Genomic DNA, 26911 nt, shown 5'->3' with positions numbered 1-26911 from the left:
TTAATTTGTAATGTGCTATCTCTCACTGTTACCAATAACCTACCTTTCAATTATGGGCTGCTCATGTCTTTGTCAGTGGGCAAACTTACAAAATCAGCAAGGGATCAAATACTTATTTCCACCACTGTAATGGCATCTGCCCCTCAACAATTTGTAACAGATCTTACGAACCACTTGAACTATATGTTACAAAATGGACTCTTCCCAAAGGAAAAAGGAAACATTCTACTCACCTCCATACCCAAAGATGCAAAGAAAAGTGCTAGTGAACTAACCAACTACAGGCCAGTAGCATCCATTCCCTTAATAGCCAAAGTAATGGAAGGGATGGTAACCAAACAACTTAAAAATTATTTAGACAAATTCTCAATACTACATGATTCCCAGTCAGGATTTCGGTCTAACCACAGTACAGAAACAGTACTAGTTACTCTAATGACAAAATTCAAACCAATGATCTCAACTGGCAAGAACATACTACTTCTACAATTTGACATGTCTAGCACCTTTGACATGGTGGATCATGCAATATTACTACATATCCTCGAGTACTTCGGAATTTGAGGCAACGTTCTCAATTGGTTCCAGGTGTTCCTAACCACATGATCATACCAAGTGACATCTAATTCAACTACATCAGCCACATGGATACCTGAATGTGGAGTTCCACAGGGATCCCCCCTCTTACCGACCTTATTCAACTTAATGATGATACCCTTGGCCAAACTACTATCAAACCAAAACCTCAATCTATACATATACGCAGACGACGTAACGATATACATCCCATTTAAACAAGATTTAAAGGAAATTTCCAGTGATATCAACCAAAGTCTACATATCATGCATTCATGTGCAGATGCCTTTCAGCTGAAACTCAATGCAGAAAAAACCCAATGCCTAATACTCACCTCAAAACACAACACGAACAAATTCACCACCATTAACACACCAAAACTGAATCTTCCAATTTCGGACACCCTAAAAATTCTTGGAGTTACCATTGATAGACAACCAAGAAGATGTTCCATTCAATGTGGAAATTAAAAAGAGTAAGACCTTTCTTCCCAAGGACCGTCTTCCGTAACCTAGTACAATCAGTGGTACTCAGCCATCTAGACTACTGCAACGCACTCTACGCTGGCTGCAAAGAGCAAATAATCAAGAAACTTCAGACAGCCCAGAACACTGCAGCTAGACTCATATTCGGTAAAACGAAATATGAAAGTGATAAACCCCTACGAGAAAAGCTACACTGGCTCCCACTTAAAGAGCGCATCACGTTCAAAATATGTACCCTAGTTCACAAAATCATTCATGGAAATGTCCCTGCCTACATGTCAGACCTGATAGACTTACCACCCAGGAACGCTAAAAAATCATCCCGCACGTTCCTCAACCTTCATTTCCCTAACTGTAAAGGTCTAAAATACAAACTAACGCATGCGTCAACCTTTTCCTACTTGAGTACACAATTCTGGAACGCACTGCCGCGCAACTTAAAAACGATCTATGAACTAACCAACTTCCGCAAACTACTGAAGACCCATCTTTTTAACAAGGCATACCACAAAGATCAACAAATGTGAACTCCTATACATATATCCATAATTGTCTTACGATATTTGCTTGTTAAACAACCATCATGCTTTCTCATTATCATGTTACCCAAGATCATTATGTAATACTAAATGTCTATTTTCTTATATACTTCCACTATTCATGATGTACTGTAAGCCACATTGAGCCTGCAAAGAGGTGGGAAAATGTGGGATACAAATGCAATAAATAAATAAATAAATAAAAATATTCCAATTGACAAACCATAGCTTCCAGCCCAGGAATAGCTATGGTATTAATTAGCCTGACTTTCAATAAAGATCTGTATCCTAAACACGAACTACCCCCTCTTTTCTTAAATTTTGGACAGTGTACAACTTCATATCCATGTGGGCAAAGACTAGCAATAGAAGAACTATTCTGATCTACAACCCATGTTTCAGTCATAAATGCCAATCCTACATCCAAATCCTCAATTAACTCTCTTAATATAGTTGTTTTGTGATTGATTGATCTTCCATTAAAATAACAACAAGGAATTGGCTGTGATTTATCCTGATTTACTGTGTAAACTATCTCCAATTTTAACAGATAATATATCTACCTTTAACCTTATAAGGTCTATATCTGCTAAAGACCTCTATCAAAAAAGTATCTAAATGTACTGATTCATCATCTTGTGTACCCTCTCCTAATCTTACCTTGCATAATTAGCATAAGCTGGTAATATACAATAATATTCTCTTCAGTATCAACAATTCCTCTAACAACGTTAAAAAGATATTGTAACCACAATTGCATCCACAATTGTGCATGCAATTGCTGTTATAGAATACTAGCATAAGTCCACATTTATGTGCCTAATTTTAGGCACAGACACTTAGGCCAGCCAAATGGCTGGTGTAAATGCTCATGCTCAACTGTAGGCAGTTATGTGTGTAACTGCAAGTATTCTGTCAGCTGCATGAGTAACTTCTAGTCATGCCCATGAAGCACTCGTGCCATTCCCAGATTCACATCTCCTTACAATTGCACACGCTGGAATTTGTATGCACAGGTTATAGGATACCAAGTAGAGGCAGTTGCACACATAACTGCTAATTACTGCCAATTAGTACCAAATAAAACGAATTATTGCCAATAATTGGTTGTTAACACCAGTTAGCAGTTAGTTAACTAAGTTATGCATATAACTTGACCATATTCTTAAAATTGCACTTTCATCTTTGTTCACAAATCATTTAATATAATTAGGGAGATAATTGGTACATATTTGTGGCCATGTCTCCAGATTGCCCTTGTCCCATTATTTTGCTTTATGTATAGCACTTTGGCCTAGATTCAGTATATGGTGGTCAAAAATCAGCACCAAAAAATTGACACTGAAAGATGAGCACCCATTATAGAATAGCATTGAGTGCCGATTTTGGGACACAAATTTGGGTTACAGGACTTGCCAGATTCTATATATGGCACCTAGATTTCCATGTGAAAAAACACACGTAACTTAATTGGCATAAGAAGCCAATCATCGTTTTTAACAGTACTTAACAAGCAATAATTAGCACTAATCGGCAGTTATCAGAATTTATGTGTGGAAATCACTAAGCGTATTCTATATAAAAAAAAAACTGTGCCTAGATTTAAAAGCACACGTTCAAAATAAATGTGTGTAGTTTAAAAGGGGCGTGTTTATGGGTGTTTCATGGGCATAAATGGGTACGCATAGATTTAGGCGCTACGGTATCAACTAAGTGTATTCTATAAACCACACCTACATGTTATAGAATATGCTTAAATCTGTGTGGATGTTTAGGCACCATATATAGAATCTGGCCATTTGCACCTAAATCCCTTGGTGTAAATATATGTGCATAGTTCTAGGCACTGGGATGTCAAATAATCATGTTCTATATATCACGACTAAATCTAGGTGCCACTTACAGAATATGCTTAAGCGGAAATTTATTCCGTGCAGATTTGTCAGGCCCCATATATAGAATTCAGGGGTTTATGTATGAAAGATAAATTTACTTGCCCTTTAAAACCTAGCACTCTGATACAAAGGTAATTTTATAACTATGGCCCCTGGTTAATTAAAGGAAAGAACAGTTATACGCTTAGCACTGTGCAAAAAGTATGGCTGCTATTTGAAAATTTATTTCAGGTCCTTAAATTATGATTATTTTTTCTCCTCAAGCACTTAACAATTTATGTTGATCAGCGTGATGACACACAGCCACCATTCAGAATTCTAACAGCATGAAAGCACACCATGGGGTTTAAAGAGACCAACTAAATGCCTTCTCAAACTTTCAGTGTGACACTTTTATTAGTGCAGCCTAACATGAATGAGAGGGAGGAAGATAATTATGTCCATTTGAATTGTTATAGCTTTGTCTCCTGTTTTGTTACTTCACATTTGAGAGCAGCATTTTTCTGCTGCTGTTTATGATTCTTTGGCAGATAAAATGAATTCCATGATCACCTTGTGCTTTTGTGAGATTTGAATTTGGAATTTTTTGAATGGTTTCACAAAAATTGATTCATAAACTACAATATGATTTACATTTATAACTTCCAGCTATTTAAAATTAGAAACCAAAGAAGATTTTTCTGCCCATATGTATGTATTCTTTAAAAAAAGAAATAAACCAATCCTTGATTTCATTTGCACGGTGTTCTGCAAAGTTCTCCATGAGATCTTTTTTTGAAAAATCACAAGAGGGGTAGGATATGTTTCATTGGGGGTGTTAGCGAGCTCTACAGAGGATGGTAACTTGAAGCTGTTGCTCTAGAAGAGAAATATAGGGTCCCTTTTACTAAGCCACGTAAGGCGCTACGCACGCCCAGCGCACGCCAGAATGGAGTTACCACATGGTTACCGTGTGGCTCTTGCGGTAATTTCATTTTTGGCGTGTGGCCGATACGTGCAGCCAAAAAATAGTGGCATTTGGTGCGCGTAGGTCATTACCGCCCAGTTACTTCATGAGACTTTACCGCTAGGTCAGTGGGTGGCAGTAAGATCGCAGGCCCAAAATGGATGCGTACCAATTTTGATTTTGCCGCACCTCCATTTTTGGCAAAAATTTAAAAAAGGCATTTTTTACAGGTGCGCTGAAAAATGATTTTGTGCGCACCCAAATCCCACACCTACACTACCACAAGCCACTTTTCAGCGTACCTTAGTAAAATGACCCCATAGTTAAGAATCAAATATCATCTTATAATATTTTAAAGTTCATATTTCATCACCGGTCTCTAGCTGCGGTTTAATCGTGTCATTGAATAAGCCAGGTAAAAGGAGATCTTTAGATCTTACCTTACCACATAAAGCGTCCTCACAAAAAGTTGAGGACAACATCACCCTAAAAATATTGGAAGCATTAAGGGGCCTGCGTGACTTACTTGCTGACACTAAGCAGGATACTGTGGAGATTAAGCAGGATCTGGCCTCTCTCCATAAAGATGTTGTGCAGTTTAAAACAAGAGTGGAGTCACTAGAAACTAAAATGGGGATCGCCCATGTAAATATTTCTACCTTAATGTGTCAATCCCAAAAAATTAACCAACTGGAAAGTGATTTAATTGATGCCAATAATCGCTCATGATGAAACAACTTCTGCATTTTGGGCCTGCCTGAAAGTTGTAAGAATCAAGGCACCATTAAATTTCTAGAGAGTCTTATTCCCTCTCTTCTAAATTTGAAATGTCAAAGGGACTTGGAAATTGAAAGGGCCTATAGAGTCCCTTTATGACCTCTGCAAAACAGCAAGTTCACATGTCCTATGGTTATTAAAATGCTGAGATACAATCAACTAATGGAAATCATGGACCAAGCTAAGGAGTTCTTTTACTAAGGTGCACTGCAAAATGGCTTGTGGTAGTGTAGGCGCAGGTTTTTGGCACGCACCAATCCATTTTTTAGCGCGCCTGTAAAAAAGTCCTTTTTAAAATTTTTGCCGAAAATGGACGTGCAGCAAATCAAAATTGGGTCTATGAACTTACCACCAGCCATTGACCTAGTGGTAAAGTCCCACATAGTAACCAGGTGGTAATGACCTACACGCGTCAAATGCCACTTGGCGTGCGTTCAATATACGTGTCTGAAAATTATTTTTCAGCCGTGCATATCAGACGTGCACCAAAAATGAAATTACCACAAGAGCCACACAGTAGCCGGGTGGTAACTCCATTTTGGCGCATGTTGGGTGTGTATAGACGCTTACACAGCTTAGTAAAAGGGCTCCTAAAACCCCATTTCACCAATTAAATATGAAGGCAGCACATTACTCATTGCACCAGACCTTAGCCAACAGATGGCAAAATTTGCAAACACTTAAATCACTAGGAGAGAGATATGGTATGATGAATCCTGCACGTTTTTGTGTTACTATTGACAACATAACCAAGGATTATACTATACTATACTCTACTATGCAGTGCTTCTAGTCTGCAAAACACCTGACCAGTTCGTTGCAGATTACATAAAGAAGACTGGATGAAAACCTTCTAGGAAAAATAAAAAAAAAACACTTAAATCACTAGGAGAGAGATATGGTATGATGAATCCTGCACGTTTTTGTGTTACTATCGACAACATAACCAAGGATTATACTATACTATACTCTACTATGCAGTGCTTCTAGTCTGCAAAACACCTGACCAGTTTGTTGCAGATTACATAAAGAAGACTGGATGAAAACCTTCTAGGAAAATTAAAAAAAAAAAACACTAACATGCCCTACATTGCTGTAGGCACATTAGCGTTTGACGCACATTAGCATTTAACGCATGTTAAAAATGCTAACACGCTTATAGTGCGCCTTTGTAAACATGGGACTAAGATTTTAAAATGTAAAAAAAACTTATTGGACTTTAAAAAAAATCCTTGGTTTCATTTGCAGAGTATTCTTCAGCTTACTTCTCCATGAGATCTCTTTTGAAAAAAGCACAAGAGGGTTAGGATAGGTTAAAAGAAACTTATCAAGCTAACCACAGTGACCTAGTATGTTGATCTTTTTTGAGAAAATAGTCTTTTAGGAAAAAAATATATTGTGTGTGTTTATGTGGAATGATTATAGACATTCAGCACCTTAAAAAAATAGTAACAATGTTATGTGGTTTCAAAAGCTTTTCACAATGATGATTTCCTTAGTAAAAAAAAAGGGTGTATTGCAAAAAGAACTTTCCTATGTAGTGTTTCAAGTTTCCGAAAGCTTAAGCTAATGATTTTCCCCCACCTTCAAACCTTGCTTAATAGATCTATCACAATATGTAAAACCATCCCTGTGCCCAAGGCAAGAAGTGTAGGCCCCTAATTCATTCAAACCTGTACTGATACGACTCTCTACATCTCATGCTATTTTAGCACAGGTCCCATCTTATGTTATGATGGGTCTTTTAGTCCACCAGTACCTGAACAGTTCAGAGTGGATTACAACCAGAAGAGACCAGTGGCCCTGTTTACTAAGGTGTGCACGGCTTAGTAAACAGGACCCCAGATCATAATATCTGTATATTATGATATATGTATATCATAATATACAACACAATAATTTAGATCAAAGCAGGTATAATTCAATACAATTGATTAGAATCTAGAAAAGCAAGACCAGCTCTATGAAAAAGCAATGAAAACTAGCTTCTAATAACTGAAATTTACAATAAAATAATACATCTTAACAGTAGCCCACTTTTATAATTTCCCCCCCCCCAAAAAAAAAAAAAAATTGCAATATTAATCTCAGAATGTTATACTTTCTCATCTGATACAAGACATTACATGCTGTGTTCTATAAAACAAAGACAGTGAACTTTAAATATAATGTTCATTTTCTAACACCTAGCAGTTGCATACCATAATATATTCTTTTTTAAAACTTAGCAAGAATGTTGGAGTGTATGACAGAGGAATGGGCTCTTCACTTCTTTTTAGCTAAGAGCAAAGATCTGAATGATGAGCTAAGAACTGTCTTTCTTGCGCTTCTGGCTGAGTTTCAAGGCCTAGAACGATGAGGCAGAAAATATCAAAAGAAAAACTACGGAAGAAATAGAGCGATTAGGAAGAAAAAACTAATTTTAAACCAGGCAATAATTTTAATTTTCAACCACTTGATATTATGTTTTATTAATTCTGGATATTTGTGATCTACTTGGTAGTATTTGAATAGTTGACATTTTTTTTTAAAATTTTTATTTATTGATTTTAATTATAATACAAACAAATCAAGTTTGTAAGGCAATACAGAGAGTTATTGAGGAAAAAAAAATTTTGTATATATATATTCCATTTAGACATAGATGTCAAACTTATTTATCTTATCTCTCTTCCTTAGACCACCATAAAATAAAGGGGGAGAGTCCAAACAAACTTAAGGAGAATTATTACTCTAAAAGAGAAGGGAAAAAAAAAACTTAGCACAAATTGGCATAGTCCTGATTTTACTTTCTCTTAATTCTTACTTGCTGATATCAATCGTTCTTCCTGTTCAGCTGGATGGATTTTTAGCGTCCAGAAAAACCTTTAGTTGAGATGGCTCAAAAAAACATATTTAATGCCAGACATACGAATTATGCATTTGCATGGATATGCCAAGGTAAATATTGCTCCCAGCGCTTTCACTTCATCTCTCAATGCAAGAAATTGCTTTCGCCTCTGCTGCGTTATCTTGGTAACGTCAGGGTAAACCCACATTTTCTGCCCACAAAACAGGGCTGACGAATGTTTAAAATACATTTTCATAATCATATTCAAATCCTGTTCAAAAACCATAGATATTATAAGGGTCCCTCTTGAAGTTATTTCTATCATTGAGTCTTCCAGTAGTGCTGTTAAGTTCTGAATATCTATTGCAGGGGGTTGAGATACTTCTTCTTGTTTTTGCACTTTAGGTAAATAATAAACTTTATTACAAGGCGGAATATCCGCTGGGGAAAACTTCAAAATCTCCTGCAAATATTTTTTGAGAAAGTCTCGGGGAGTCAAAGCTGGTGAAATAGGAAAATTCAACATTCTAAGCTTGAGGCGTCGGTTATGATTTTCTATCTGCTCTATTTTACGAGCAATGAAAACTTTATCCTTCACAAGAGAATCAACAGTTAACTTAACCATTTTTATTTCTTCTTTTACTGTGGCAAATTGAGTAGCTGATTCTCTTTTAATTTCCTCATGGGATTCTGACATTAAAGTCAACTTACTTGCAATCGTGGAAACTTCTCTTGTAGATTTAGCCACCTCAATAGTCAGTCTCTGGAGCGCCAACCAAATAGCTTCCATTGTCACCTCCTGGGGCATTTCCAGCTCCAGTGTATTCTCAACCGCTGTTCCAGGGGAGAAACCGCCAGATAGGGACAAGTCATCGACCACATCGGTTCCCGCTTGATCCCCTAACTCCACTCTGGCTCCTGCGGGACAAGGAGGTGGATTAAGCGTCGGCGGCGATAAGGTGATATCTAGGCCCCTAGCCGATGTCGCTCCTTCGTTGTCGGCTAACGCGGGGATCGCCGAACCGGTATCGAGTGGTAAGCTTCTCACAAAGCGGTCTAACGTCTGCTGGTTAGGGGACGACGTTAGTGCAGTTGGCGGTTGCACTTTTGTCGTCCCCTTTCTTTTAGTATGGGGCATAATAGGAATCGAGGAAAAAAGTCTTAAGAATAGCCAACAAACAATTTGAGAGCTTGCGTGAGCACAGCTAGGACGCCATCTTGCTCCTCCCCCAATAGTTGACATTTTAAAGAAATAAAATGAAATAGAATAAATTAAGCAGTTTTGACCTGAAAGCCATAGAGTTGATAAAGAGTTGGCCATCACCACTGATCATCTATCAGAGCTGCTGAGAATTAGAAATATTATGGGTACAGACCATTGTCACTTTCTTTAAAAAGTAAAACTACAGAACATGTTCCTCCCTTTTTTTAGAAGGTAAGATATCAGTTCATATAATGAATAACAATGGGTATCATATGCTTTACTTGGTTGAAGGTCTCAGTTTCTTCAGAGTGACTTTCATCTGGAGAGTATCTTTCAAGTTCAGAGGACTATGGGCCTTGCTTATTAAGGTGCTCTAGCGTTTTTAGTATGCGCTAAAATTAGCATGTGCTAAATGCTAGAGATGCCCATATAGTCCTACGGGCATTTCTAGCATTAGCACACACTGTTTTTCAGCACATTCTAAAAACACTAGTGCGCCTATAGCGAGGCTTAGCAAACAGGGCCCTATGTATGTAATTAAAAATAAGAATATGAAGGGAAAATTTTTTTTCCAGAACTCTTTTTTTTTTTCTTCCTTTTGTAGATTAGAGATACAAAATCAGCTGATCAGAAGACAACTCTCATGCATTTCCTAGCTGAAATATGTGAAGAGAACTATCGAGATATCTTGAAATTCTCAGATGAACTAGCGCATGTTGAGAGTGCAAGCAAAGGTAAGCACAGTGATGGAGGCCAAAAGCAATTTGTATCTGCTGTAGACTGGGATGCTCCAAAAAAAAAAAAAAAACATTTAATTGAGATTGTAATATAGTTTTCCTCATGGCATTTGTTTTTTCTTACTAATTCGAAAAAGGAAGGAAGTGGAGTCCAAAATCAACTAATTCAAACAATCCTTACACTTATCACAATTACAGCCTTACAACCTCATGAGCATAAGGAGGAAAGGCCTCAGTTGACCCAGAGCTGCTTACATAGTTACGATCTATAAAGGTACTGTTACTCATCGGCATAAAAAAACCCTCCTTAGCTCAATGCACCTCAATTTAGAATATTTATTTAAGTACAAAAAATGAAGAAAGGAAAAGCTCCATATAAACTCCACAATCAGAGTATTTTGCTTGAAAGCTTGAAACCAGCATTTTGAGGTCTGCATTAGGGACTAGCGGTGTATAAACTGTGGAGCCAACAATTTCACAAAATAAGGAGCTCAGCCACGCTCTAACCTGATTAGTGAAAGCGGCAGCGTAGCTGGGTTTGTTTCTTTTTAACTCTTTGTATTTGTTAATCCTTAATACAGCCTTTTAAATTTTTATTATTTATTCATTTGGATTTTGGCCAGTTCTATAAATATGTGCCTAGAGGGTGTCTACTTGGATCTTATTTTATAACAAAAAAAACCATATCTGCCTACTTTGCTTCATATAATACTGGCATAACTGTGTATATATGTGCATATTATTTAGATGTGACCTGGTATGTATGTTTGCACCTAGATTTAGGAGTAACACATGTAACTTCTAGCATTCTATAATTTACTCATGTATGCATGTGACCCTGACTGTGTGCCACCCATTTAAACATCCACCTGCTACATATGTGCTGTTGAAGGTATGGGTGTACTTACAGAATCATGTGTAGTGGGATTATTATTTACATCATACTGTATGTGTCCGCATAAGTGACTAGAATGTCCTAGAATACAGGCATTTACTTGCATATATACATTTTAACTTAATGTGGTTCTTTAAATAATTACCTCCTTACTGGACATAACTGTAAAACTTTACTACACTAGTAAAAAGACTCCTTAATAAGGGGGTAAAAAAGGAGAAGCCTGTTATGGCTGAGGGGGAAAATTATCAAGGTGTATCTCTTATTAAAGGCAGTTAATACATTCCAGTAAATAAATAAATACTGGTGGACTACCATTAAGACGTGTTATTTTACTGTTAACCCCAGTTATTAGTAACTAGGTCTCATTGCATAAAATGGGTCCTGTGCTAAAAAGCATGTCATAATGGTAACCCACATTGATAACTATACCTGTGAGCTGGAAACACATAGAAGGATTAGAAGACTTTAGGTAAAAATTTTAATAAAAATAGGATTATGCATTAATGTTTCAAAGTTTCTGTTCTGCTCCATGAAAGATGTAGGATCAAATATGTATTAAAACATATTAGAGGACAATTTTATGATTGTGCCATGAGCAAGATATAAAAATACAAAACCCCATTAGGGAGAGACAAAAAAATACAAATCAAACAATCAAAGACGTCAATCCCAAAATGTGTTTGGCATCTGATCATCTCTATTATAATAGATATATACACGTTTTGGGATTGGCTTCTTTGATTGTTTGATGAGCAAGATATGTGCACCTACTTTACTCTCTTCGGAACTTATGGAATTCTCAGAGCAAAAGTAGTTATTCACTTCTCTTGAACATTATCCCAGGTAAACTGTGTACCCATGTTTTATCTGCTTTAAGAGACTTATAATTTTTATGCATTCTTCAAAACTTTATGCATAAACGAAAACCCTTCCCACCCTCGCTTTGAAGAAGGCCTCCATAGATAGCAGGTAAACTTTCTCGAGCCAATATTGAGCCGGCTATAGTCAGCTTTTTTTTTTTAAATGCTGACTATCGCTGGCTAAATTTAACCCAGATATTCAGTGCTGAGCCATGAATATCTGGTATTGATTTAAAGCAGGGCAGGCCACTGGAACTTATGCAGGTCCCATCCAGTATTCAGCCGGGGCCTGTATAAGACATATTCAGGGCATGCACATAACTGTGGGCTCCTCCCCAACACCTCGCTCTGTACCACCCTTACCCTGCCCACTTTAAATGTGGCCGGTCAGAGCCAATATTCAGGGCACTGCCTGGTTAAGTGCTACTGAATATCAGCAGTTGGTCGGCCCCAAGCTCTTTGAGTGGGCAGGAGGCTCTCCTACCCACTTAAATCGCTTGAGTATTGGCCCGTATGTATATGTGGCTGTACGCGTAATTTTGTCAGGCAGTTTTGTATTGGGTCCTTTCTGCAGATAAAGCCCTGGTTTACCCATAGAAATGACTTTGAAATTTGCCTTTATTGAGGCTTACAGATCCACTTCTAAAATGCAAATTGTAAACCAATGAGTGCCATCCAAAGGAAGTTTTGTGACAGAAACACCCTTTAAAATTTTGTATTTACTCTTTTGCTGAGATGTGTTTTGTAAATAACATCTTTTTTTTTTCCTGTTAGCTATCATGCTGATGCAGCATCAGTGGTGTTTCTTAATGTTTTAATAGTGTTTTTCACAATACATGCTCTGTACTTACTAAGAATAATGCAAGTGTTAGCATGTTTTTATCGGTTTCTTAGCAAACAGCAGACATTTTAATACTACTGCATAGGTAATGATGACTGTGACTTTAATGAAAGCATGCAAGAGGATGAGGGGAAAAATCTGCATTTTTCAACAATTAGCTTTACAATTCTTCTAGGACAGGGGTGGGCAACCACAGTCCTTGAGGGCTACAACCTAGTTGTTTTTTCAAGATTTCCACAAAGAATATGCAAGAGACTGATTCACATGTGTAGCCTGGCCCTGCTATCCCGGGATAGAAGGGGGCTTGAGAGGCACTGCATGTTTTCTATCACTTAGCTCACTCTGGTCCCATCAGCTCACCCACTCAGGAACCACACAACACTCAGAGGATTAAAAGAACTGGAACATTTATTAACTGATGGTTTCTACTCCATTTGTCTTCTTACAGTCAATTGTAATTCACATTGCTCTCCGGGTTGATCATAAGCGATAAATACGTATACAGGCTAATACACATGCTTAACCCTCATGCCTGTCCAGCAGCTCAGCCAGAACCCAGAGAAGATTTCAGACTCTCAGTGTACTTCAATACCATCCAGGCTGGACTTTCAGTAACTGCATACTAAGGTCTCGCTATCAGCCAGGGGTAGACTACAATTCCACCCGAGCCCTGGTTACAGCCGGACTCCCCAATCCGCCGAGTTTCTGGCTTCTATGATGGCTGATGCAGTATAAGGGCTTACTTTCCAGGTAATCAATCCACTGGTTACAATATTATAGGACTTCCCCTTCTCTTGCAATAGGTCATCTGGAAGGGAAACTAATAGTAACGCCTCACTCCCATACCAGAACTGGTTACTTCTTCAAGAGGCAGAACCAGAGACAGGAGCCTTTTCTCAGGGCTTCACTTATATACCCTCTGAGCTCCTCCCAGGTCCTCCAGTCACTCATCCAGTGACCTGCCATCCGGGGCTCACTCTATCATGCTGTTAAACAAACCATTGAGTTACACATGTTCTGCTAGGACTGTTATTAGACATTCAGGGGCCCAGGGCAGAAACCAGGGAGAGAACCCAAAAGCTGGCCTTCAGCCTATGACTCCTTTAACTTGAGGCAGGTTTGTGGCTCCCTATGATATGGGGACCCAGGGCAATTGCCCTGTTTGCCACCCCCTAACACCGGCCCTGTGTACTGCTTCCATTTTATGCAAATAGATCTCATGCATATTAATTGTGGAAATCTTGAAAACCTAACTCTGTTGTGGCCCTAGAACTGTGGTTGCCCACTTCTGCAGTAGGGTCTAAATAATTATGTACAAAAGCATATCTCTTGTCAACTTCAGACATAAGTTTTAGCTTTCTGAAGTTCACTGCTGTTGTGTGGGTACTAGATGCTTCAGGGAGAATGATCACAACATGAGAGAGCTTTTTCCAAGTTCAGATCCAAGCTCCTGTGTCCTATGTGGAATAAAATGGTGGCCTCAATCTGGTTCCATGAGCCATTCACAATGCTGCTCTTATCGAATTCCTATGAATCTGTGAATTCTGTTACAAATTTCATCCCTAACATGACAATGAAAGAATGCAGTTATTAAAAAGATAGAACCATTCTGAAGGGATGGATGAGCACCATGTGACTCCCCAGCCTTCGGATCTATGGTAAAACCATGGAAACACCAAAAATTACCAGATTTTTACTGCAGGTGCAAACAGCAGTTAGTTCACTCCCTTGCGGGAGCGATAATAACCCCTGCACCCATGGTAAATCGAACACCTACCTTTTCACCTTTGTTTTACCATTGGCTGTTCCTCCTCTCTGCCTGAACTCCAGCCAAAGTAAACCCTCCCTGTTGAGCACGTACTCCCCTCCCTGCCCATCACGCATGATGTCACTATTTGCGGTGGAGGACCCACTCATCAAGAACTCACACTCGACCATCTGAGGCAGAGCTACATGCCGCGTGTGTGACTGAGATGTGCACAGTGCATTTTATTCAACCTCCTTGCCTCCAAGACACTCTTGCGCCGCCCCTTGCGCAGGTCGCAGTTGATGCAGGGGGAGGGGGCTGGTGGCTTGTCATTGGCTGGCTTCAGATGCACATCGCTTGACACTGTGTCTTCTCTCACGGGGCTACCTGCCACTTGCTGCTTTCCAGCTGCCTTGCAAACTGTGTGAGTGTGTCTTTCATGCGGCCTTCACTTTAGTCCGCTTCTCAGTTCTCCTGTCAGGGGCTGAGCTGTTGGCAGTCATCTCCTTTGCGTCCACTGCCCATTAAGTGTGCCCTGTTTGATTGTACATTGCAAATTATGTTTTTTACAAGGAAACAGCTGCTGGTCCACTTTTGCGGTTCTTAAGGGTTTTAAAAGTTCCCCCTCCTTAGATATTCTTCCTGTTTAAGCTAAGTAAATTAAGGAGCATTTAACTGGGCCCTAAGTTGGAATGTGGCGATTAGCGCTGGGCATGCCTATTCTCCACCCCAAACACACCCCCAGTGTTTTTTTAGCATGAGAGAAGTGTGCATAGTTGCCAAAACTACCGTGGGACAGCTGAGCTTATTTCTGCTTAGTAAAATGACCCCTTTCTTTGCTAATTCATGATCAGACTATCAAAAAGCAATACAATTCTTCACATCAGTATATTATAGATTACTTATAAAATGGGAGATCAGCTGAATTCACATCAATCTAACTGCTCAATGTCTGTTCAATAGCTGCTGGAACTTTACCAAGTGAGCATGAAAACTGACTCACTACAGGCGTCTCTGAGCATCACATAACAAGTCTGCCATTCAACAATACCTGTAAGACTCACCAAAGGGGTCCATAAACTCATGCTCAATCATCAATATGGCGTGAAACAAATTCAAATCACCAATATCAAAAACAATGGTCATTTGTAAACAGATGCCACCACTTGTCTGTCACATGTCACCCAACGGCTCAAACATAATTTTAATCCAAAGAGGTTTCTTCATTTTGCTTCCTGCTTCAGGGACCACTCAAACTGCTCACTAGACTGCAAACTTTCCGATAATAATCCAATAATAATCGGAAGTGCATTGTGACGGATAAAAGTAGAGGATCTTACAACATTTGCCACATTTAGAGGGAAGACAGGTGGTGATGTCATGAAGCCATGCAACCAGGAGCATCATGAGCAGCCTATAGCTCCCCTTCATCATATACAGTCTGGTATCCCTCTATCCTGCATCAGAAGAGATACAGTGGCATAGGATACTGACCAACACTGACAGTTCACATGCCCACCAGTGAGCCAGCAAAAGTGTCCTGCATCTGTCAGGTGCCTGACATGATAATGCAGCTTTATTGTATGCCCCACCTAGATATTAGATTGAGCAGATTGGATGGCCCTCATAGCCTTTATCTGACATTATATTCTCTATCAAGTCTACAGAGTTTCCAGACAAGAAGTTTGTCTTCTAATTGCAGCTTACCTAACAGCTATCTCTGCATAGTAATCAAGAAAACAGTGAAATAAAACACTGTCTGTTTGTAGATAATTCTGCAGCACAGTGAGAAATAGTTCTTTTCCTGGATTAGCACTTTTCCCTAGATTTTAATCACCATGTTCTCTTCTGTATCTTATTTTTTTCAGATCTTGCCCTTGACTCTCGCTCCTGACAAACCATTTCGTAATCCCTTTCTTGTAAGGTGAAAATCTAATTCCCCTTAACCTGAAAAGTTGTGAGGGTTCTTGTTTGATTGTTTTTTCTATTTAGTAGATTTACTTTGTTGGCCCCTGTCATAGAAGGAAGATATTTTGTTTGAGCCCTGCAGGGCTTATGGAAACACTGAAAATGATAACTGATGGGTCCTGTGGTCTTTATCTAGTCTAGTTATCCATACCATGTCCTAACTTCTACTGACCCTTCCTCTCCTTTAGATATCCTATGTGCTTGTCCAATGCTTTGTTGAATGCAAAAAAGACTTTCTCTCTACCACCTCCGCTGGGAGGCTGTTCAACGCATCTACCACCCTTTTCATGCAAAGATGTCCCCTTTCACTTTCATCCTATGCCCCCTTATTCTATAGTATCCTTTCAATTGAGAGAGGCCTGCCTCCTGTGCCGTTGTGCCATGGAGGTATTTAAATGTGTCTGTGTCACGCTAATGACAACATTAGCATATAACCTGCAAAAAAGAAGAAAAAAAAACAAAAAAAGGGAAATGTGTTTGTAAATTGCCTTATTGAATCTGGTCTTACTGTATGGGAAAGTCCCACGTTAAGACACGCTAAGCCCAGATTCTAATGCCATTTATGTAAAGGCCCAAATGCATACAACCATTAGCACATATGAATAACTCTAGGCTTTAGACTTCTGTTCAATTGCAGTAAAGGAAATGTTAAGAGAATTTAAAAAGAAATTGTCATCAAAAAAGAAACTTGAAATTACTAGCCACTATCCATAACTGATTTGGAGGAAATCTGAATTTGAAATGTTAATTTTATTTATTTATTTATTTATTACATTTGTATCCCGCGCTTTCCCACACATGGCAGGCTCAATGCGGCTTACATCGTAACAATATAAAGAATTACAAAGTTGTAAGAAGAATATACAATTTGATATAAAAAGCTAAATGTAATTTCCAGCAGGACATCTAAGGAATATTTTGAGATGTCTAAGATAAACATATCAAAGTATTTGTATATTCTGCAGTACTATGCGTATATTTTGATACCAAATGTATGGGGCTATTTCACTATGAAGGCACCCTAATAATGTGGGTAGCGAGCCCATTCTAAATATTTTTACTGCTGTAATTGCCTGTTGCTCATGTTTGATCTCTTCTTACTGTACACTTCCTTGAGTGAATTCCTTCAAAAAGGCAGTAAATAAATCCTAATAATGATAATAATAATAGTAATATGTTTGATGTTTTTCTTGAATGTAAGCCACATTGAACCTGAGCTTGTTCAAGATAATGTGGGATACAAATGTCATTCATAAATAAATAAATATAGTTGCTAACATTTAGACAAGTCTATGGCTCACATAAATGTTACCTCCTAGATGTGATATTTACATGCAAGACTTCTGTAAGTTGACCACATGTCATCTCCACCTGTGGCCTGCCTGTGTTTCACTCATGTGAACTCCTCCCTAACAAGTACACAATATGCAAGTTGAGTGCGTAATTACAGAATAGCATTTAGGTGCACGGTTGCCATTTACACATATAAGCGTACACTTACCCACATGGCTAAAAGCCCAACTTTTTGAGGCTGCTTTTTACTCCTAACTCCTATTCACTTGTTCAGTATCCATGTCTGTTTTATAATTCCAACCTTAAGTAATTCCCTTATCCCTTATTTGCCCTGTTTGTCTGTCTTGATTAGATTGTAAGCTCCATCGAGCAGAGACTGTCTCTTACATACTCAGTGTACAGCGCTGTATACGTCTAGTAGCACTTTGGAATTGATTAGTAGTAGTAGTAGGATGGCATTATTTATTTATGTATACAATTGGGGGGATTCTATATATGGCGCCTAAAATGTCAGCGAGGAAAACATTTCCACCTAAGCGTATTCTGTAAGCAGCACCTAGATTTAACCACAGAATAAAGTTGGCATCCTAGCACCTAAAACTATACTCATCCATTTACATCAGTGAAAACATGGCATAAATCCCGGTGCATAGATTTAGGTGCACTGGGCCATATTCTATAACTACATGCATAAATTTTGGAATGTTAAATACCAAAGTGGTTTACAAATAGTGCGGTAATATCTTTGTGTGCATTTTAAGGAGGAAAAAGCCTCTGTATCCCCGGTCTAAGTTTACTTGGCGTATGACTCACGGGGTGAAATCTTCATCTGCTTAAAAAAAAACTCCCAATTTTTTCATCTAGAGTTTAAATTAGAAAACATAAGCATAGAGCACTTATCTTAGACTTCCAACATGAAGCATTAAGTGCTGATTCTAGGCTTTCTTCCGACAGGGTCCCGTTTCACCATATAGGCTTTTTCAAGGAAACAGACCTCCTGCTTATGCTGATATCTATAACACAGAAAGCCACAATCAAACGCCATCCTCTGGATAAGCTGTCTCTCAGTTAGTCATGCATTTGTTCTAAATGTATGTTCATTGTGCAGTATGCGCTGCAGCACTAGACACCTGCTTTACTGCAGCTTTAATTTTTTATCTGCTGTCACAAAACACTCTGTTTCTAAAATGGTGTCTAACTTTATAGACGCTCGTGGGCGTGAAGCTGACATCATTTAATCTGAATATGTTAAATAGTTTAAAGGGGCAGCCCTTACTGACGGAAATCTTCAAAAAACCTTGAAACAATTTTTTTTAAAAATACTGCCCATTGTATGATTGTATTTAAACCCCTGGGCTCTAAGGCCTTCAATCTAAAGATCAATCGCTGCTCCAATTGTAGAAAGTGTCTATCTTTGTCCCCACCTCTGATGTCCATCTTAATTTAGTCAATTACAAAACATTGAAAGTCCAAAAATTCATGTCTAGTGGCAATACAATGTGTTGTCAAAGGGGAACCTGGTCATTTTCGTTTTAGGCAAGATTTATGTTCAATAAGTCGAACATGCAATTGTCGAGTGGTTTTACCCACATATAACTTTTGGCAAGGACATTGTAATACATAAACAACATGGTCAGAGCGGCAGTCAGTGTGCGAATTTATAGAATATTTCTCCCTGTCTACTGGGTTAATGAATTCATTGCCCTCTCTGGTAATGCCACATGTGCTGCATCCACCACATTTGAAATGACCTTTAGGTTCTTCAGACTCTACCTTTGAACTCAAACGTGCTGGGCTGAGTCATTCCTTCAAATTTGAGCCCCTAAAGAATGTGATTTGTACATTGCTTTTAGGAAATAGGGGATGGGATTTTATTATATCCCAATTTTTCCTTATGATGTTGCCCACCACTTCTCCTCCCCTCGTGAATTTTAAGACAAATGTCTCTAAATTATCATCTTGTTTATCTGTAGTTCTATCCATCAATAGATATTCTCGTTCACTTTACTTAGCCCTCTTATATGCATTCTTGACTACTGAAGTTGGATAACCTCTTTCTCCTAACTTCCATGTCAGCTCCTTTGCTTGCACCTTGTAGTCCTTCTTATCTGTACAATTTCTTCTGTACCTAAGAAATTGCGAGTAAGGAAGACTATCTTTTAAAACTCTTAAATGACAACTTCTATATTGCAAGAGTGTGTTTCTGTCAGTTGTTTTCTTAAATACAGTCGTTCTCCAACTATTGTCACTCCTTTGTACATTCACATCTAGAAAATTAATACTGCTATATGAACTTTCATATGTGAATTGTATCTCGGTGCTTCTGTCATTCAGCCATTTGACAAACATCTTTAGAGTGGTGTCATTCCCTTTCCAAATCAGGAACACATCGTCGATATAGTGCAACCATGTGATTATATTATCTTGTTGTGGGCAAATAGTAAGCCACTTGTCTTCATACTCCATCATGAACAAATTCGCCACTGATGGAGCAAATGTTGCGCCCATCACTATTCCTGAAGTTTGGAAATAAAACTGGTCTTGAAACAGAAAATAATTTTCTTTCAGGGCTATCGTAGCCAACTTCATGAGAAACTCTGTGGGTACTTCTGTGGAGTCGTGGATGGCTATCCAACATTTTTTGTATGACTGTTAGAGCTCCATTATGGGGGATGAGGGTCACTAATAGTACTGTTGTATCTATAGGAATTCTGAGCTCATCTAGAATGTAGAGGAAATGCTTGGTATCTCCAATATAGGAAGGAGTAGTGGTGACTAGGAGTTTCAATAAATAGTCGACAAATGTGGACAATGGTTCTAATACTGAGCCCCGGGAGGACAAAATTGGGCGTCCAGGGGGATTCATCAGTCTTCTATGTATTTTAGGTAAGCAGTATAAAACTGGTGTCACAGGAAAGGCTCTGTTCAAAAACATATATTCTTTTCTGGTCAGAAATCCTTCTTCAAGGTCTGTAAGTGTGATTGCCTTAATTTCCTCCTGGAGTCTCTCAACGGGATTCCGTGTCAGTACTGTATAGACCCCCCTCTTGTGCTAATTGAGATTCAGTTTCTTGGATATACTCAGACCGATTAAGTACTGTCACTGCCCCTCCCTTATTGGCTTTCTTAATCACTATCTGATCATTCTCCTTAACAGATTTCATGGAAGCTCCTTCTGCTTTAGACAGGTTGTCATTAAAGTGAAAATGCTGACTGCTTCTCGTGTCACTACATCTTTGAAAATTTTCATAATGGGATCCAACGGAATCGGAGGGACCCATGTGGACTTCAATTGTACCCATGATTTATCATAACTTGTGATGTTTTTGTCAAAAAAAAATTTAACTGTAATTTTCTGATGAATCTCTCTGTCTGTAAGAAACTGGAAGGGGTCAAAACTTCCAGCTGGAACAAAGGATAATCCTTTAGATAACAAAGCATAATCAGGAGGAGTCAATTTGACTTTGGATAAATTAATTACCACTAATTCCTTCCTCTTTGCATTCGTGTGACTGGACAATTCTGATTGTTTCTCTGGACATTTGAGGATTCTCCTCTCCGTCCTCTTCCCTTCCTTTGGGGAATATCTTCCCCAAAGATATTACCACACTATTTGTAAACCACTTTGGTATTTAATAAATTTTGGAATGCCCATGAAATGCCCATTTCCCCATAACCATGCCCCTTTTTGCCTGCGTATGTTAGAAGTTAGGCTCAATGCGTTACAGAATACGCTTACCCCCAGATTCTATATAGTGCGCTTAGATTTAGGTGCTGAAATCAGCACATTCTATATGCGTAACTTAATTGGCTTAACAAGCTAATGAGTGCTGATATCAGCAGTTAGGCAATAATGAGCACTAATTGGCACTGAATAGAATTTAGTCATACAACTCACTAAGCATATTCTATAATGATGTGTGCCAAACTTCTAACATGTGGAGACAAAAAGGGCCATGGTTATGGGCAGGGAAATGGACACTTCATGGGTGTTCTAAATTTAGGCACCTAGTTATAGAATATGGCCAGTGCACCTAAATCTATGTGCTGAGATTTACACCAGGTTTTCATTGGCATAAATGGATGCATGTAGATATCAGCACTGAAATATCAATTAAGTATATCCTATAATTGGCGCCTAAATCTAGGTGCCAATTATAGAATATGTTTAGTCATCACAGATTTCAGTGTGTATTTTTTAGGCACCATATCTAGAATCTCCTCCTTAGCGAGTTATGTGCCTAAATTCTAATTATTGTCCATTAGTGGTCATTATTGCTTGTTAAGTACTGTTATCAATACTAATTAGCTTGTTAAGCCAATTAAGTTATGCACAGTGTTATAGATTCTGCCTGGATTTTGGCATGGATCTCTAGGTGCGCTATATAATATCCAGGGGTCAGTGGGTAAATTTATGGAATTGATATATGTATGACAATACATATAGCCACACAGTGTAATCAGCGTGCTATGAGTAGCATGTTAGAAAGAACATACAAATCAGAATTGATATGTAAAAGTTGGGATCACCCATGTACTGCTAGTATTTTAGAACAGGATCTGCTGATATACCCCCTGATTCTATAGAGGTGACCAAAAATGGTGCACACAAATTTAGGCATGTTCCCTATTTGCACATGCAATTTAATAAAATAATGACCCAATTAGTGCCAATAATTGACTCTTCAACAAGCAATTATTGGTACTCATTAGATTTAATTTGGACTTACCCATGTAAAGTTAGGCATGGAATCCACGCCTAAAACTTACACAGAGTCCAAAAATGGAGGGCGCAGAAATAAGAGGATCATGGGCATTTTGGGGCAGATTGAGGGCACGGTTTTGAATTACATATGTAATTGTAAAATAATGGTACTCCACACATAAGCGTTTATTCTATAAACCATGCCAAATTTTAGGTGCGGTTATAGAATACTGTTTACACTGGGCTTTTGTGGCACCAATTTTTTAGGTGCCATGTATATAATCTAGCCTATAGTGTTTATTATAAAATACATGAAGAAATGGATATTTATGTGCCAGTTAGACGCAGCAGGAATGTCATTTTAGAAACATAAATGTCTATAATATCAACAGGTCAAACAGGCACGCAAACATATAGGTATAACAAATCAATATAAACATTTATATATCACAATATTAAACATTTGTTAGCCACTTGAAAAACATGAACATATATTTCTCCCAAAGCAGTAACTGACCCCAGTATCCCGTGCCAGTTTCTAACCAGTAGGCTATTGCTCCACATGGACCTCTGTGTGGTCATTTTATAATATGAATGTTCCTTTGCTGCCACAAAAACATCCCTTGTTTTGCCCCGCTCATAGTTTGGATGTTTCAATTTGTAAAATGGATATTGATGCTTGATGTAGCCAGAACTTTGACATCTATTTCTCATGTATTTTAGAACAGGCTGTATGTGGGCAAATCCTGTTCTAAAATAAATGAGAAACGGACATCTATATATGACATACAGACTTGGACGTCCATATTCAAAGCTGGAAATTCTTTCTAAGATGTCCTTCCACATGTTCCTCCCTACCCTCAATACTCCTTCACCCCTTCCCCTTATTCTATACTATAAGAAGTGTCTCATCACTAAGCAGCAAGGCATGTAAGTACAGTAAATCAAAAAATGTCAGTCTAGCAATTTGTGTCATTCACATACATTGTATAGTAACATAAACCTTCCTCTTCTCTTATCCTCAAGCAAGATTAAATAGAGTGAAAGACCTGTTTTCTTATGGCTTCCCATGCTTGCATCAATTAACTTCTAACCCTCCCCCTCCTCCCCCCAGTGCCAACCCCAACCCCATCCAAACAGTTATGGTTGGGCGTGCTATATATTCACCGATGCACTTATATCCTCTAAGTATTAAGAACCATACTATGTGCATGAGCTTACTGTATGTAAGCTTCCCATATGAAAAAAGCTTTGCAATGCTTAAAAGTATGTTTTACTTCTTCAGCTTCTAGATCCATTAGCTCATGGAATTTATTGTGCCAGTTGCAATAGCTCAGTTGAGTCTCCTGGGTCCAAAATTTTTAAATATATTTATTCCCCACTATAAAAGCTTTACTTGTTAATCTATAATTCCCCTTTCCAAGAAATCCACATACTTCCATTTTATCTAATAAAGGGATATGTTTACTACGGCATGCTAGTGTTTTTAACATGCCTTTAATGTTAATGTGCATTAAACGCTAGCGCGCCTATACATTCCTATGGGCACATTAGCTTTTAATTTGCGTTAAAAACTGTAACGCACCTATAGCTCACCTTAGTAGACATACCCCAAAAATTGCAGAAGTTTTTTTTAAAAAGACACCTATATGTGTGTCAGAGTGATACATTCCCCCCCCCCCCCCCCCCCCTTGTAGAGTCAGGCATTTCCATTTAGCTCACTTATTTGGAGGACACATAGTACAGTATATTTCACTAGATTGGCAATGGCTATGTATTTATATTTCTTCTTGGGGGGGGGGTGGTTATGTTGTGTGTGTGCACGAATGATGTGGTACATATATTTGTGTCTATAGTAAACTAATTAAACATCACATTTTAATCAAATGTGATATACCTCAAGCAGTTCTCATGTATTGTTTGGCCTTTGCCGCCAGATGGTGAAGACTTTGACAAAATGAGGCCAATTTAGTCTGTGCAGTATGGATGCATCGCTTGTGACATTATTGTTCTCTTTACCATTCAACTAGCCATGTATATTTCTGACAAGTTTTTATATTTGCATTTGCAAATGAAACAGAAAAATTCAGAAAAAGTGCTTAAAGGATCTGAATATTGAAAGTTGCTTTTAGTTCTGTACTACTGAATTTTCTTAATTATCCTGCTCTTTTGATATCCTGCAAACCACATGTGAGTACATTTTTCTTTTAAAGGTTGTGTAGCGTAGCAAATGTTTCTTGATGTATTGCTTTTTATTGACCTACATCTTTTTCTGCATGTTAACAAGTTGTGCTAGACTGGGAGCAAGAAACAATGAAGCTTTAATATTCACAGCAACTTATAGATGTGCCTGATACACAGCAGTGTGCAATGATGCATGGGGAATAATCTGTATGCCCTTCTTGTACTGCATTTAGAGATATTCCCCCAGATTTTATGTAGGTCACCCAAAGTTGGGCATGCAGATTGGGGCACACAGGCCAGATGGATGTGCAAATTAATGAGTTAACAAAGTGTCAGCCAGTAATTAGAGTTAATTGGCATCAATTTGCATTTGCATGTGCATCTGACTTATGCCTAGATGATCAAAAGCCCCACACTGTTCCAAACAGCGCTCTATAAATAGCTCTGGAACAGCGCGGGTCTTTACTGCCCCTATGATCAGAGGTAATAGCATGCAAATGTATGCACACCATTATCTGTGATCATTGGGTAAAGTGCAGGAGGACTGTACCTGAGTGCATCCTCCTGCACTTGTTTGACAGTTCTGGGCTGTTAAAAGCCCGAACCTATCAAACACAGGGGTTGGAGGTCCGTGGGACCACCAGACACCAAACAGCATGGCCCTGGTGGCCTAGTGCCCCCACTGAATCTCCAACCCAATCCAATGACACAGGTCCTGGAGGTCCAGTGGACCTCAGATCTTCTTGCCCCCCCCCCCCGGCACAAGTTCAGGGGGGCTGAAGATCCGGTGGTTCTCCAGACCCCTAATCCCCCCAGAAAAAGCCCTGGTGGTCCAGTGGGCTGCAGATCAAACCCCCCTGAACCTTGTGGTCTAGCAGCCCTCTTCCCCGTCCCCCATACCTTTCTTGGACGAGAGAGGTATAGTCCCTCCTCTTCCAGCAGTGCCACCTTGAAAATGGCAGCGCACAGCCCTGGCCAGTGCATCCTAGGAGCTTCACACTATATAAGGGAGACCGTTATGCTCGGTGATTATTGTGGAGGAATATGTTTATCCTGCATTTGCATGCTACTTGCACTAAGAGCCCTGTTTAACATGCATTTGCATGCTAGTTGCATTCAGAGCCAGTGAGTGTGTTGTTTCACGTGCTCAGGGGCTCTGATCATGAGGTGGTAGCAAACGTAGGCGCTAGTATGGTGCTAATAGCCTCTAGTGCCTGCATTTGCTTCTGTTCATCGGCCCATTAGTTGCTATTCTATAATATCCATATATAAATTTTAGAGTGTGTAACTCAAAAGGGGCGTTGTAATGGGAACAGTATGTGTAGATCATGGGGGCAATCCCAGAAGTTAGGCATAATGTTATATAATAATATCATATCTGCGTCTAAGTTGGGTGCCGTCATTACACCAAGTTTAGTCACGAGATTTGTACTAAGCTAGTATTTTGCAAAGGGCAAGCGCCCTATGGAGAGTACTAGTTTAGCATGGATCTTTTTGGCACCATTTACTGAATCCTGTCAAGCTTCTTGATGATTTGTACAAAGTATCAAATTATTTCTTTTTAGCTGCAAAGAATATCTCACTTCATGGATTTTTAGTTTTTTTGTATTTTGTTTGTTGTTGTTGGCATTGAGTGAAGTGGAGTGGAATGGGTAGAAATGAATCGTTTATTTATTCTTTCCAAAAATACTAGGACTAGGGGCATGCGATGAAACTACAAAGTAGTAAAGTTAAACTCTGGAATTTGTTGCCAGAGAATGTGGTAAAGGCAGTTAGTTTAGCGTGGTTTTAAAATGGTTTGGACTGCTTCCTAAAGGAAAAGTCCATAGACATTATTAAAATGACTTGGGGAAAATCCACTTCTTATTTCTGGGATAAGCGGCATAAAACGTTTTGTACTTTTTGAGGATCTTGCCAGGTATTTGTGTCCTGGATTGACCACTGTTGGAAACAGGACTCTTGGCTTGATTGGCTTTTGGTCTGTCCCAGTGTGGCAATACTTTTTTACTTATGTACTTATATATTGTATCCCAGATTGTTTAAATACCCCAGTGTTAAAGAGTTTACCATTCTAATGTATTCCTCACAGTGCACCAATTTTCCATATTTTCTTTTCAGATAAAAGTGCAAGATACTTCAGCCAAGCTAAATCTTGTATTCCACTGCTGAAAGTTTGCACGTTAAGTAATATAGGTTTCCTAATCTATCATTTTTTCAGTTTAGAGCTTGATAACTTTAATTTAACTCTGTTAAATTTCTGAATACTAAATACTCTTCTTGACACCTTTGTTTAATTTGAAGCCTTGTGAGCATTGAAGGAAGAACACTTTCTTTTTCCTTGCCTGTAGCTAAAGGACTGATGTTGTGGGAATAGCATATGGTTTTCAAATTTTAGCATATCAGTCTTGAAATAACTTTTACTATG

At 38.7% G+C, this 26911-nt stretch overlaps 1 protein-coding gene across 1 annotated transcript in view; it reads left to right on the top strand.

The window, feature by feature from the left end:
- DIAPH2 (diaphanous related formin 2) overlaps positions 1 to 26911 on the top strand; it is a 1482340-nt gene that overhangs the window by 919707 nt on the left and 535722 nt on the right. The window contains exon 23 of the mRNA XM_030210672.1: positions 9858 to 9987. Within this exon, the coding sequence (XP_030066532.1) occupies positions 9858 to 9987 (130 nt within the window). The remainder of the gene's footprint in view (positions 1 to 9857; positions 9988 to 26911) is intronic.

Source organism: Microcaecilia unicolor, chromosome 7 (genome assembly GCF_901765095.1).
Source record: "Microcaecilia unicolor chromosome 7, aMicUni1.1, whole genome shotgun sequence".
NCBI classification, from domain to species: Eukaryota; Metazoa; Chordata; class Amphibia; order Gymnophiona; family Siphonopidae; genus Microcaecilia; species Microcaecilia unicolor.
Note: the sequence above shows the minus strand (reverse complement) of the source record. Positions and strands in the feature narration are given on the sequence as shown.